The sequence below is a fragment of the Gobio gobio genome (assembly GCF_949357685.1).
Source record: "Gobio gobio genome assembly, chromosome: 17".
Lineage (NCBI taxonomy): Eukaryota > Metazoa > Chordata > Actinopteri > Cypriniformes > Gobionidae > Gobio > Gobio gobio.
In genome coordinates this window covers 19,510,365-19,524,574 of record NC_137110.1, presented here as the reverse complement: position 1 = coordinate 19,524,574, position 14,210 = coordinate 19,510,365, and the positions used below count along the sequence as shown (strand labels likewise).

The 14,210-nt window shown below is 38.1% G+C and overlaps 3 protein-coding genes across 5 annotated transcripts in view; all 3 read right to left on the bottom strand.

Moving 5' to 3' along the window:
* Window positions 1–1,566: 1,566 nt before the first annotated feature.
* On the bottom strand, window positions 1,567–7,068 carry nasp (nuclear autoantigenic sperm protein (histone-binding)). Its single transcript, XM_079840324.1, has 15 exons — window positions 6,892–7,068; window positions 6,171–6,209; window positions 5,961–6,074; window positions 5,753–5,833; window positions 5,568–5,677; window positions 4,812–5,324; window positions 4,570–4,625; window positions 4,416–4,492; window positions 4,263–4,336; window positions 3,954–4,142; window positions 3,701–3,873; window positions 3,337–3,405; window positions 3,027–3,101; window positions 2,537–2,665; window positions 1,567–1,759 (listed from the first exon to the last, which is right to left on the bottom strand). Exons 1-15 carry the CDS (start codon window positions 6,927–6,929, stop codon window positions 1,724–1,726), a joined length of 1,773 nt encoding a protein of 590 aa, XP_079696450.1. The 5' UTR covers window positions 6,930–7,068; the 3' UTR covers window positions 1,567–1,723.
* A 1,565-nt stretch (window positions 7,069–8,633) lies between these two features.
* Window positions 8,634–11,620, bottom strand: akr1a1b (aldo-keto reductase family 1, member A1b (aldehyde reductase)). 3 transcript variants are annotated; one of them, XM_079840652.1, is made up of 9 exons: window positions 11,506–11,620; window positions 10,738–10,833; window positions 10,482–10,601; window positions 10,231–10,382; window positions 9,568–9,763; window positions 9,293–9,492; window positions 9,134–9,206; window positions 8,953–9,039; window positions 8,634–8,793 (listed from the first exon to the last, which is right to left on the bottom strand). In XM_079840652.1, the coding sequence occupies exons 2-9, from the start codon at window positions 10,822–10,824 to the stop codon at window positions 8,728–8,730; spliced, it is 981 nt and encodes a 326-aa protein (XP_079696778.1). In that variant the 5' UTR covers window positions 10,825–10,833; window positions 11,506–11,620; the 3' UTR covers window positions 8,634–8,727. The 3 variants fall into 3 exon arrangements, with proteins under 3 accessions (XP_079696778.1, XP_079696777.1, XP_079696779.1); XM_079840651.1 differs by lacking the exon at window positions 11,506–11,620 and adding an exon at window positions 11,338–11,440; XM_079840653.1 differs by lacking the exon at window positions 11,506–11,620 and adding an exon at window positions 10,968–11,045.
* Window positions 11,621–12,215: 595 nt separating this feature from the next.
* prpf38a (pre-mRNA processing factor 38A) overlaps window positions 12,216–14,210 on the bottom strand; it is a 4,567-nt gene continuing 2,572 nt past the window's right edge. Inside the window, exons 5-10 of the mRNA XM_079841283.1 lie at window positions 13,372–13,482; window positions 13,181–13,287; window positions 13,053–13,079; window positions 12,840–12,943; window positions 12,672–12,720; window positions 12,216–12,581 (exon numbers count right to left, since the gene is read on the bottom strand). Coding sequence (XP_079697409.1) covers window positions 12,536–12,581; window positions 12,672–12,720; window positions 12,840–12,943; window positions 13,053–13,079; window positions 13,181–13,287; window positions 13,372–13,482 — 444 coding nt within the window. The 3' untranslated portion in view covers window positions 12,216–12,535. The remainder of the gene's footprint in view (window positions 12,582–12,671; window positions 12,721–12,839; window positions 12,944–13,052; window positions 13,080–13,180; window positions 13,288–13,371; window positions 13,483–14,210) is intronic.

The following is a 14,210-nucleotide window of genomic DNA, read 5'->3' as shown; positions in this document are numbered from 1 at the left end:
GTGAAAATAGAGTCAAGGTGTGCATTTAATTCTGCAGTGAGTTGGGCAGCTGTGGTTTTGTTTTTTGTATACAATCCAGGCTAATACCTGAACATCTTATACAGCTTTCTCTTGCGCCAACAGTTACTTCTGTTGGATGTAGTTTCGTCCTATAATGTTGGTATGCCAACATTACCCTGGATACCATAGTTCTCAATACACCACAAAGACTTGCTATCCTTTTGAACTCTACACTCTAAAAAATATTGTTAAAAACAACCCAAGTTGGGTTGAAAATGGACAAACAGCGGTTGGGTTAAATGTTTGCGTAAAACCCAATCGCTGGGTTTGTCCATTTTTAACCCAGAATTTTTTTAGTGTATATCTAGCATTATATTGTGTGGATTGCAATACTTTATGTACAGTTGTGCCAATTCAACCTTCACACTCTGCTCTTACTGATGGAATGTAAAATCAGTGAAGATTCGCCAATAGACCATGTGACCCTGGACCACAAAACCAGTAATAAGTTGCACGTGTATGTGTGTGGCAATAACCAACAATACATTGTATGGGTCAAAATGATAAATCTTTCTATGCCAAAAATCGTTAGGATATAAGATCATGTTCCATGAAGATATTTTGTAATTTCCTTCTGTAAATATATCTAAAATGTTTTAGTAATATGCATTGCTAAGGACTTCATTTGGACAACTTTCAGATGTATACATCTCAATTTAAATAAATGTGACCCTTATAACAGTGGTCCAGGGTCACATAGGCATAAACTTCATTGTCCAACCCCTGCACGCAGGCTTTGATATTAACATCCACCAACCAAATGTGAGTGAAAATCCACTGTGGCAGGTAACAAACACTAGCCAATTTGCGCATTTTTCAGGTTTGTTTTTGTGGCTTGAATAAATATACTCCTTATAAAGAAATATAGATTTCACTTACTCTTTGCATGTTTTTTTTTCCTTCAAAGACCTTAATTCAAACTAATTTACACCACTGTTCATTTGTTTTGGACTGCCTTCTTTAAATTAAGAATGCAAGTACAGAATGACCCAAACGGTGTACAATAAGCTGGTCTGCAAGATGTCGAGGCTTCTCATCTGCTATACGACCTTTAAACGCTCTGCCAGAGCCAATTGAGAGGGTACTTTCCAACCAGTTCTCAAATGCTGCATGTCCAAGACTTTTAGGCAAAACATGCCCAGCACGTAAACTCATGACAAGAATTCAGTTCATGTTTTGAATTACGAGACAAACATTTACGATTTTAAGCCTGAAAACAATACAATGATTCTGAATTTAATAAATATTTAAATCCAAGCAGTGACTGATCATCTGGTTTATTTGTTTTGGTTAGAAGTTCTGAATGGCAGGCAACTTAATTTAGGATGGTGAATCCAAACCCTGACTGTATGGTGAATGCTTTGGTTCTTTAAAAAAAAAAAAAAAAAAAAAACCTTATAGCCATTATAATGTGTCTGTTGAGGAGTTGCCCAATTAGGTTATGAATCCATTGGACCTCTGGTTGAACTTTAAAAAAGAGGGTAAAGTATTAAGCGCCCACGTGTTCACATATGCAAATATCCTTTATTGAAAGTTAACTACAATTATACAAAAATTGGACAAAGAACTGGTTATTTACAGAACAGAGACAAAAGTTGTTCATGGGAGAGTATGAAGCAGGCATGCTCTGCTGGTTGGAAGGCAAGTGGTCAGAGGATGTCCATCATGCTGAGGTCTCCACAGAGGAAGAATTGGCCGGCTACAAGAGAAAAATGAAAAACATTAATACACCAGCAGAATAAAAAGAATTTAGGTACTAAATTCATGTCGGACAAAGGATAAAACCCAAGACACATTAATGCAAAAGAACCCACTCAGACACAGGACTTCACTAGTATGTGTACATGCAAGTATGCACCCAGATGAATTAGTCCATAAGTTGTTTGACTCTTGGAACCTTGTATTCTAACAAGGTTGTGACACCATTTTAGTTTAAGAAACTTCACAATTACAATCTTGATACCACAGCAAAAACAAGCCTACTTAAATAAGTTTAAAAAAATAAAGTAAAATCGTACCAATAGCCAGTTACAAGCAATAGCATAATATAAATGAGATGAAGTGCTTTAAATTTTCTCCAGGTAGGTAGTATTCAGGTTAGAAACTGTAGAGCATGCTACAGAAATTCTATGTAATCAGCGTACAATGAACACTGCATAGTCACTTTATTAAACCTACACAGACTCTCAATGCTACAATAGCCAGTCAAGGGCAGTGCACAAGATGCAAAAGAGAACTCGCATTGATTGTGCACACAGACAAACCATTAGACTGTTTGAGTTCGGAACAGTTCTTTCGCATCTACAACAAAAATGGCTTAAATTACTTGATATAAAAATAGGCAAGGAAAATTGCAACTTCTGCAGCACAGACAGTTTCTGTCCAGAGCATCTCATGATGGCCCCGGGCCATCAAACGGTCCTTATTGTCAAGCCCTGTGACCCTATTAGAGGAAACAGCAAGCCTATCAACTCGCCTCCTGCTCCATTTTCTCCTGGACTCCATTGCCGTTGTGGGCGGAGTCACCGCTGCCATTAACTGAGGTCTCCTGTTTTGTCTTTTTAGCATCACTGTCCTTTTTTGGACTCTCCTCGTCTGGTTTCCTCTGTGCAGGAACAAAGCAGGACAGAACACGTACTTTATTTTTTGTGCTAAACACCTATTCTCTACATGCTACTCAAGCACACATGGCCACTTCAACACCACGCCAGAACTACAATATGCCAAGCCACAATATTGAAGCACAGTTACCACAAAAGCACCGAGCAACACCAAATCTCATCTAGTTGGCAAATTCAGCTCATGATCCAGCATGTATAAATTGCAATCAGCTAAGGTAGCAGTGCAGATGTTCCTTCAGGGGCACACTACCCTCATGCAATCCAGTTGTAATGCACTTTAAGCATGCTAGTTTTCCCACTTCTACTGCAAAATGTTAAGTCAAATTTCAATGGAGAGATGCTAACCTTTTTGCGGACAAGGTGAGAAATATCAGATGCAGATTTAGAGGAAGATGCACCGTCGGCTGGCCTAACAGGAATCTGAAATAAAACAGGCAATAGTGGTCAACTGATATTTGGCATTCAAGTTATCAGCACTGGCCAATAAGTGTCAGAATCAGCTTTTAATTTGACAGCACTAAACACCATCTCTTTAAATTAAAAAAAAAAAAAAAAGTTGGTCTGAAATCACCCCCATGTGGTCCAATGTGGGTACGGCATAGTAATACAGGTACTCCGCTTACTTTTAAAGAAATATCCATGCACATCAACACACCTGACTTGCAGTAGATGAAGATGGACCACCATTTTCAGCTGGGAAAGCAGATGAAGTAGATGCTCCTGCCTGTAAAAAACACAAAAGTTCCAAACTATACAGTACCTCTAACTTCAGCCATTTTTTAAACAGCATCCTGGAAAATCCACATTCCCCACTTGATTTTCGCTCTTCCCCCATACCAATAGCAACATCAGGGATGCATGATATCAGTATCAATGATTATTGGACAAGTTAAATTATCAGTACTTGGCAGTGTATAATACAAGCCGATATTGGATTTAATCTTCAGAAACTAAGATCAGCCATGACAAAGCAATGAATATGCATTAGGGCAATAACGCAAGTGCATGAAGCAACTCACAAGGGTCTGATGGATGGCCTCAGAAGCTGCAGCAGCCGTCCTCTGGCTCTCCTTGGCATCTTCAATCTTCTCAGTAATTTCTGGCAGTAACTGTTTCAACTCCTCAAGCTCGTTCTTCTCCTCCTTTGCTGCCTCAGCACCTTCCGCCTTGTCTATCATCTTCTGAAGCATAGCTGGAGGAATAGAGATGTGGTAATCAATTAAGTGTACCACACTTGTTCATGTCAATTACCAAAAAAAAAAAAAAAACTACCTAGACGGCTCTCGATGACTTTGATAGAGTTAGAGAAGTGCTCGATGGCTTGGCTGTACTGGGCTGTGTAGCTGTAAGTTGTGCCCAACTGGTAATGAGTCTCAGCCAAAAGACGACTATGAGAGGGAAGGTGTTTCAGCTGCAAGGTTAAACACTCATTGAAGTCATCCAGAGACTGGCTGTAGTTTCCTACATGAATCAAAATGGAGAGACTTAGTGAAAGATGAACCAAGTGTAATTTTTCAATTTTAAATGGTGGCATCCAAAAGGGTCCTTAAAAGGATAGGCAGCTACTCTCTACATACACACCTGATTCAGCTCCAACTTCTCCAAGTTTTAGGTAAATTTGTGCTGCCATTAGCTGATCTTCTTTGTCGTCTTTTCTACAAACAGGAAAGAAAAAAACAATGTTTTGAAAGGAGCTTGAGCAAATGCAAGCACTCACTAGAGGTAGAGGCTTACCTTTTATAAATCACCTTTGCAACCTCAAGCATCTCCCAGGCCAACTGCAGGTTTCCAACTTCATCCTCCTCACTTTCCTAAAAGCACAAGGACACAAATAGCCCAGTAATTCAATGAAGAGTGGAGGGGATGATAGATATATATACACACAAACCTTATCCTTTGTGTCACCCTCAGCATCCTCATCGTCGTCATCCTCATCATCGTCATCTGAAACAGAAAAGTGAACTTAAAGACAATAATTTCATGTGAAACCCATCACCATGCACACCATCAGTAGCACTGCAGCTTAATCTAAATATTCAGTGGATCCACGAACATTTAAAAGTAGATTCACCAGGTGAAAGTCATTAAATACTCAAAACGTGTGCTCCCCAGACTACCATGCTTCACTACCTCCACCATCCTCTTCCATGGGTTCTTCAGCATCTTCATTTTTCCCCTCTTCATTGTTTTCATCCTTTCCGGTCACTCCGTTTGACACATCAATATCTTCCTTTTTAGAAGCACCTTCATCCACATCGTTTGACTTGACATCTTTTTCAGCAGGCTTCTCATTTTCAGCAGGTTTTGCCTTGTCTTCAGCAGGCTTCTCATCATGTTCAGCAGATCTCTCTTCATTTTCAGCAGGTTTTGCCTTGTCTTCAGCAGGCTTCTCATCATTTTCAGCAGATCCCTCTTCATTTTCAGCAGGTTTTGCCTTGTCTTCAGCAGGCTTCTCATTTTCAGCAGGTTTTGCCTCATCTTCAGCTGGTTTCTCAGTTTTAGGGGATGCTGCATCTGCTTCCTTTGGCACGTCAACTTCCTTCTGCTCACCTTTCCCCACCTCGGTTTCTACCTCTGACTGAGTTTTGTTGTCCTCTGACATGGCATCATAAACCTGTGCTCGAAGCTCATCTCTGGTTTCCTCTGAATCATAGCACATACGGAGGGAAATTTCTAGGTTAAAGCTAACATACCCTTTAAATTGGAATAATCAAATTTTCAATTGCTTTTTATTCTGTCAGTATATGTTGGCTTGAACAGAAGACTGTCAACTGTCCTTGGAGGTTCTTTGGAAACAACCTTTTCACAGATGTGATAGGCCTTGAGCATGTATCACAAAAACAAAAGTCAGTTTTAGCCAGCAAACAAAGCTCTTTAAATACAAACCATCCAAGTTGTCAGCACTTTCAATCTTAGAATCATTTTGTTTCTCGCCCTCTTCAGAGGATTCTTCTGGGACTCCCTCTAAAGCATTACCGAGCACTGTATTCTCCATCCTAGAGAAAGATTTTTTATTTTATTATAAAGTCAACTTAAAACAAAACCATTAAATCCTAAATTAATTCAAATACCTGGCAAGCTCCAGAAGGGCCTTCCCACACAAGAAAAAAGCTTCCCCACATTCATCTGCAGTGTCTCCATACTTTTCAGCTCTTCAGGGGAGGAATGAAAAGGTGTTCACACCATTAATGTAATATAAAAAATAAACATATCTGGTACACTTTGAACGGAGGACACATTCTCTATCCACAGTTAATGCATTCTCCCTTCACTACTTACAGCATGGCACAAGCCTCCTGGAACACACTGACTGCAGACACAACATCACCCATCACCAAGTGCCGGTTGCCTGTGCCAATCAGCTTCTTTGCTTCCTCAGTAACATCGACGGAGCTGCAAAGTTCACGAATATTAGTGTAACGAACCGCAATCATTACTTAATTGAAATTAGCAATTTGATAAAATTAACAATTCCAGATCGCAACTCACCTGTCTGCAGCGCTTGAGGAGCAAGGTTTCTCCTGCATACTGCAAAGTCAAACACAATAAGTCATACAACTATTAAAAAGTACAGTTTCGTCTTAAGAAATGTTTCTAACAGGAGTTAAACTGCACTGAGGTTGGAACAACAACAACAAAAAAGTTCACGTGCGGAGGTCCAAAGTTAGCGTGATGCTACGACTGGTATTTTATCGACCGAGAGCTAACGTCTACACGCGGACATGAATGGCATTTACCGCCCCCGTTTAATGTTAGCATAATAATCAAAGTGGGCAATTGACAGTGTCATTTTATGTCGTTACCGCCACCTTTCAAACTTAACGCTAGCGCGCGTGCAGCCATTTCATTGCAGCGTCAAGCTCACTGACGGGCCATTCACGACTGTGCGTGAACAAAGCGGGAATTTCCCGATTTAGGATGTATAAACAAGCTAACCGTTCATATTAATCCTTCTCCCGCCAACAGAAAGCAGCCAAACACGGCAACGGGTATCAACGGTGATGCCATCCCGTCGCGTGCGACGATGTCCGGGCGCGGGAGAAAAGCAAATTGAAGCACGAGCTCGAGACATTTTTTCCTGACAAGGACACAGCTGCCGCAGCTTTGTTATCAAACGAAAGCAGCCAAAACCTCTCACTTTGACTTCCTTTAACTTATCTGATTACTTCCCAGGCTTGGGAACGCACTTAACATGAAAATTATACTTTACCTTTCGGCAGTTGAAGCTGCTGCTGTTTCCTCGGGCATTTTAATGCGTTAAATAAACGGCACCGCAATGTACTGTAGGATGATGTATGTGGCAATGGCAGGTTTGTGAAGCTGCTCGTGAATTAGTCTTTGTTGGCGCCTTTAAATACGGATACAAGCTGTACTTCCGCTGAACTACGACCCCTGTCACAAACCGCGGGAGAATGAATTTAAAGGGCAAGTAACCGTATTACGCTGCCGCCTACAGCCACAGGCACAAGGTAGTAATTATGTGTCACTGGACAAGATTAATGAAAAGTCTATTTTATCCAGATTTTGTGAGTCTCGTAAAAATAAGAAATTATATTTTGCACTTAAGGTCAACTTGAAATTAAAATAGACTCTTCACTTTCTTAAAGCACACTATAAAGTGTCGTTGTGAATGAAATATAAGTTATAGTATTTTTTTATTATTATATATTCTATTATTATATTTATATATTATATAACAACAAGTTCCTCCTCAGCTGACCTTACCAACAGGTAATTTTTCGTTCCTTTTTAAACAATCCAATAAGTGTTTTGCATTGTTATTGTCATGATTACACTTTCTTTACAAAGTGTTTTTTTTTTTTTATTGTAATGTGCCTGGGTGTCTAAATGTATTATTATTATTATTATTTAAATTTCAATTATTCTCATACATATAATATGGTTCATACAATACTACCATGATGTATAAATAATTCAGGGTTCCCACTCTTTTTTTAGAGATTTCCAGGAGATCACAGATTCATGGCCTAAAGCAGGAGTCTCCAAACTCGGTCCTGGAGGGCCACTGTCCTGCAGAGTTTAGCTCCAACCCTTTTAAAACACCTGAACCAGCTAATCAGTGTCTCACTTGGGCCTAGTAAGACACTGATTAGCTGGTTCAGGTGTGTTTATTTGGGGCTGGAACTAAACTCTGCAGGACAGTGGCCCTCCAGGACCGAGTTTGGAGACCCCTGGCCTAAAGTAATATATTCCAGAAGTCTTTAAAACCTCTAGTTTATATTCTCATTTTGTTTTAATTTAATATATATTATTTACTGAATTCGGTCATTGTACTTCACTGTCTTTTCTTTTTTGGAAAGCGCACTTTATGTAGTCATCTTAAATGATGTTAAAGTGCATTCATATTATATTTATACATTTGTTTAGTGAACTGTTGCAGTTCAGAACATAGCGCTTTCTGCTAATTGCGTTAATTGTTTTGGACTAATTGTAAACCGTTTGTTCTTCAATGAACAAGAGCATTTCTTTTTAACAAAGAAAGAATTTTCCAGGACAATCCGATTTTTCCAGGACAATTTATGTTTTCTCTCATTTTCCATTGAGTTTTTCAAGGCTAGAAACATTTTTCCTAATTTTTCCAGGATGAGTGGGAGCCCTGATTGTAATGATTTCACATAGCGGTAATGGCAAATAGTTTTATTTTTTTGCATTGTGGTAACAAGAATCTGATTAACTGCCATTAAAATAATTTAAAAAACGCAAACAAATAACATTAAGGGTATATTTAACTTTAAACGTGTGCATATACAGTATATATGCATATATTATTTTCATTAAGCAAAATATACATTTGTTTAAATTTTTAGGGGTAATAATCCACACAGGTTTCTGGTGTAAAATTGACCCTTAAACATTGTGAATACATCTAAAATAAGCCATTGTTCATAAAGTTATATTCCATGCTTGGCAAAAACAAACGAGCACACATTTCGATATGTAACAAAACAATTTATTGTGTTTATATGTACACAAGTGTAGTGAATGGACATTGGTGTCAAGGCACAGAATCTTGCAGAAGTGTGCATTAATAGGGGTCATTAAAAGGGTAGTGAGGATGTCCTGCATCCCGGGGTACAGGCTTATCATCAACCTACAAAAAGTAAAAAGACACATCAACACTCAATTCAATTTCGAAATATATACAAAACATACATAGTGTTAGACTGCATTTGATTCTGTCCTTTTGAAGTAACCTCTTTGTTACTGTAAAATTCAGTGCTATGTTGTGGCTTACAGTAATGTAACTTACGGTAATGGTTGGCACAATGTAACGCCAGCCTCTGTGCAATGCTGTCACTTGAGTCAATTCCTCAGGTTCAAGAGTAAAATCAAACACCTGTAAATGAGAAACCACCAGTAAATGCATTGCATTTTTACAATACATGGTCATTAACAAAGAGAAGGAAGAATCAAGAAAAACATGCAGAAACCTGGATATTCTCTTTGATCCGAGACTCTGTAATGCTCTTTGGGATAGACACAACTCCTCGTTGAGTTTGCCACCTGCCAAAATATCAATAAGGAAATACTGTGTAAAAAAAAAGGGTGAGGAAATATGATGCACAACTAGTGCAAAAGCATGAATTTACCTGATGATAATTTGTGCAGGAGTCTTGTTGTATTTCTTGGCTAGCGCAGCAATGGCTGGTTCCTCCAACAGCACTGGCTCCTCTGGATGCTTCCAGGCTCGGTCAGGAGATCCCAGCGGACTGTAGGCAGTCATCACCAAACCCCGATCCCGGCAGTGAGCCAACAGCTCAACCTGTGCAAGGTATGGATGGGACTCCACCTGCAAAACACTATTGTTACTATACCAACTGATTTAATAGACTAAATAAATTAGGACATCATATTTTCTTCTGACCTGCAAAACGGTGGGTTTGATGCTTGCAACTGATAAGATGTCATCAATCTGCCTGCTGTTGAAGTTCGAGAGTCCAATGGCCCTGACAAGCCCCTTTCCCACAAGTTTTTCCATAGCAGCCCATGTAAGCTTGTAGTCTATATCATCATACAGCAAAGTTCCATCCTCCTTCCTTGGAAAAGAGGTATCACCTCGTCTGGACAAAAATAAGAGGAACACTACACTGGTATCTGAGACATTGGGATAGTCCACCCAAAAATGAAAATTCTGTTATTATTTTCAAAAAGAAGATATTTTGAAGAATTCTGGTATTCAAGCATTTTCAGTTCCCATTGACTTCCATTATATTTTTTGGTTACCAGCATTTTTCAAAATATCTTCTTTTGTGTTACACAGAAGAAAGAAAGTCATACAGGTTTGGAATGACATGAGGGTGTGTACATTATGACAAAGTTTACTATCCCTTTAAGAGCACTTTATAGTTCATTCCCCAAAGGAGATAAAGGAAATGTCACATGTTTATATTGCCAATAAACAAGACACCCTAGATAAGACAACAGTAGACTATCACAGAGTCTTTCATTTGTAATTCATACATTTTTTATCATCTTTAATTGTTTTGCGTGTGTGTATACTGTATATACCGCACAACTGAGTGCTTACTGGAAGGCATATGGCCAGTGGATGAGGTAGAGGTCCAGGTACTCCAGCTTCAAATCTTTCAAGGTCTTTAATAGAGATGGCTCCACATCATCTGGGTGGTGTTTTGTGTTCCACAGTTTGGAGGTCACAAATACATCCTCTCGCCTTACTCCCTGAAAGAGGTCAGAGGTTGTAAAACAGACATGATTCCTTTATATAAAAGTGTGTGGGCATATTTCATATATGTATTGTATTCAACATGGTTGACCTACTTTTTCAGGCCCCATCATTTCCTGGAAAGCTTCTCCGATCTCTGGCTTGTTTGCATAAATGGGAGCACAGTCAATGTGCCTGTAGCCAGATTGCAATGCCCAAATGACTGCCTGTTTTACCTGCAGATGACAACATATTTATACAGCATGCTTACTGAAGTTCTGCATTTAAAAAGCAATACATGTGAATAGTATATTGAAACATCTTCAAATTCTGTCATGATTACAGTTGAGATGATGCACTAAATAAACTCACCTGTCCAGGTTCACTCTTCCATGTCCCAAGTCCCACAAGAGGCATCTTTCGCCCAGTGCTGAGGACGGCAAAGTCATTCATACTCATCCTGTGTACCTTCAGAGACAAGAGAACAAAGAATACAATATGAACACTGTTCAAAGAGAGGAAAGCATGGAATATACTTTAGTATATTAACTTTTTGATTTAATCCATGTACAAATAAATCAATCCACTGCCTAAACACTCACAGAAAATCTGCAGAAAGCGCAGTGTGAAAGAATGCGAGCTGTTCAGTGCTCAAAACTCAGGATCAGGATGAAAGGAAGTGTAACCTGCTGACTTATCAGCTGACTTCCACAGCAGCTCTGGCAGGATGTAAATATTGTAAATCACCCTGCACTGCAATTTTGGGGAAAGCATATATACTTTGGGCTCGCAATTTTTAGAACATTTATAGTAAGAATTTGTTTGAGTCTTTGCATTTTAATATAAAGGGAGGTTGAATCATGTCAAGTCATTCGCATTCATTACTGGCACACCCCCAGCCATTATTCTACATCAGTTTGCTCCAGATTTTCTAGTTAGTGCATGAATCACACGGACATTTGTTAAACGTACCATTCTTCGACAGTAAAACTTGTGAGAATGAATGACAAGACGAAGAGCACGTTGAATTTGCTGCATTTCTCTCGGCAAAATCAGGTCAACTAGCGTCCCATGTGGTGTATCACAACAAGGATTGTCAAGAGATTTTTTTATATATATATTATGGGTTCAGATACTTACTGTGTATGAATAGGATAAGAAATTTTCTCCACTATAAAGCTATCCAGGTTGATCAAAATGTATTTGAATATTTTCTCATAACGTTGACGTATTTACTTCCTGTTCGCTGTCCTCTAAAAACATCCGTCAAAATAAAAGTCTCCGTAACAACAAACAGAAAGAGCTTTTAAATTAACATTTAAACAATTTCATCATCTAAATATTGCCTTTCCTAGTTTAGGTGTCAATGGGGGAAAAAAATAAATAAATAAGATTTGACATTCGCTATTTGCCAAATGAAAAAGAAAAAAAAAACTTTAAAATTAAACCAATCATCACATAGCTGTAGAGTAAAAAATCCCATGTCATTTTAGACACTGATCATCTAAAAATAATATTACGATCAATCTGAAACTCATTCAAGTGTTTATAAATCTATAGTCAACTACCCTTTGTGGTCTTCTGCATATATTTTACTTTGAAAATACAGACTTATATTTTCCTGATTACCCAATTTTATATTCAAGAGAAAATAAATATTTAATCTCCCTCCTGAAATTAGGTGCAGTTTTGCGAACTCTTTCCCAAAGCACTAAAATAGTTTAAGAGTGGTTATGTCCAGGCTTCTCTTGGCTTTAGGTGTTCAATTCCCTTACATAATCAAATGTACCTGTAGAGAATTCACCAAATTCAGAGACTGAAATCATACACAAAACTAATAACAATGAAAACAAATTGTTTCAATCATTGTTTTTATAACAGAGGAAATTAAACTGTTAAACTGTTTCATTAAAAATGAAACTACAATACATCAAATGTTTATTTTACAAAGTACAGTTAATTCAGAATGAAAAAAAAAAAACATTTATGGTTGCCAATGTCAATTAAAAGTATAAAACAGCATCAAAAACCTCTAAGGACTAAATTGGGTGATTTACACAGAATAAGGTCAAGCTTTTTACGACAGAAATTACTCTGTTTCTCTGTATAATTCAGAGCACAAAAATATCTATTAAAAAAACAAAAAAACAATTCACACAGACAACTGAGATCACTCGTTTCCTCTTCGACTCCTCTTGTGACTCTTCTTTGACCGACTAGAACACAAACAGACAAATGCAGCATGAAACAAGAGGGGAAAAACAAAAAAATATATAATGAAGACAACCATTAAAATTGAGCATCACCTTTCTGGGGACTTGGAGTGACTGCGATGCCGGTGACTTCTGTGGTGACCTGAAATAAATATACCAATATTTCCTAATGATCAGTTTTGCCATTTACAATAATTATTTTTAAATAACATATTGTGTGGTCTTATTTTCTTTGTATACTGCAAAACAGCTTGACCTTACCTGGAGATTTGGAGCGATGCCTTCTGTCCCTGGATCTGCTGCGGTGTCTACGGGGACTTTTGCTGCGGTGCCGGTCCCGGTCTCGATCACGTCTGGGTGATGGGCTGATTAAATTATATATAAAGTAATCAGACAAACATATTCAACTGTATAATCTCCAACCAACAATCAGTCGAAAATGCATTGCCAATATTTGAATTGTAATTTCATTACCTTCGTCTTTTAGGTGATCTGCTCCGTCTAAAAAAAACAAAACAATTCAGAACATGAATTATTCATCCGTTCAGTTATGAATAACATTATCAAAATTACTGCATTTGACAATTAGCCCCATCACTAACCTTCTGGGTGAGCGGCTACGTCTGTAGCGTGGAGATGGAGACCTGCGCGGCCGGTCCATATCTCTGTAACTTCTTCTGTGTGGCTCTGGTGTCTGCACTCTCTCTGGCTGCAGTACACGAGAGGTTGTATAACCATTATATTCACGATATATATGATCAGTTATTTTCAGACATTGGGAGTTCCCTTTTACCTTCTCTTCTTCCTCATCCTCCTCTTCACTAGTCTCCACCTCATCCAGGTCTTCTTCCAGGGCACTAATACGAGTATCCAGTAGCTCAGCTTCCTCCAAAACCTGTCTCTTCTGTGAAAGTTACACATTATTTTATGACATATTTAATTCAGCACATTACACCAGATAACACACACACACACACACACTTAAGTGTGTGTGTGTGTGTGTGTGTGAGAGAGAGAGATTGGTACAACAACAACAAAACAAAAAAACAGTAATATTGTGAAATATTATTAAAATGTAAAAACTTTTTTCTGATGCAAAAGCTGAATTTTCAGCATCACTGCTGCAGTTTTCAGTCACATGATTCTTCAGAAATCATTCTAATATGTTGATTTGCTGCTCAAGAAACATTTATGATTATTATCAACGAAAACATGAAAACAGTTGTGTAAAACGAATAGAAAGTTCAAAAGAACAGTATTTTTTAAATGTAATCTTTTGTAACATTATACATGTATGTACTGTCACTTTTGCTCAATTTAATGCATCCTTGCTGAATAAATGCATTAAGTGTATAAAGGTGTATAAGTGTATAAAATTCTACAAACAATACCCAAAAAATTACAACGTGAAAGACATTTGTTTGAAATCTTTGCACATTTATTAAAAATAAAAACTCACATGTAAATAATTAATCACAGCCTTTGCCATGACACTCAAATTTGAGCTCAGGTGCATCCTGAAAAGTGAAAGACTAATTGTTCTGATATAAATTAAAATGTTTCAGTCTGACAACGCCCTCTTACGGTCACCTCACCTACAACTATATTCGAAACTATTCCAAAGCAATGTTT

Excerpts from the sequence above, each read along its gene's own strand:
- nasp (XM_079840324.1), bottom strand. The coding sequence starts at position 6,929 with ATGCCCGAGGAAACAGCAGCAGCTTCAACTGCCGAAAG. Across the intron at positions 5,834-5,960 it reads CAGGAGGCTTGTGCCATGCT|AGCTGAAAAGTATGGAGACA; the intron begins GTAAGTAGTGAA and ends CCTCCCCTGAAG. Across the intron at positions 5,678-5,752 it reads GCCCTTCTGGAGCTTGCCAG|GATGGAGAATACAGTGCTCG; the intron begins GTATTTGAATTA and ends ATCTTTCTCTAG.
- akr1a1b (XM_079840651.1), bottom strand. The coding sequence starts at position 11,403 with ATGCAGCAAATTCAACGTGCTCTTCGTCTTGTCATTCATTCTCACAAG. Across the intron at positions 9,764-10,230 it reads CACTGGCCATATGCCTTCCA|ACGAGGTGATACCTCTTTTC; the intron begins GTAAGCACTCAG and ends ATTTTTGTCCAG. Across the intron at positions 9,493-9,567 it reads TCAAACCCACCGTTTTGCAG|GTGGAGTCCCATCCATACCT; the intron begins GTCAGAAGAAAA and ends AGTGTTTTGCAG.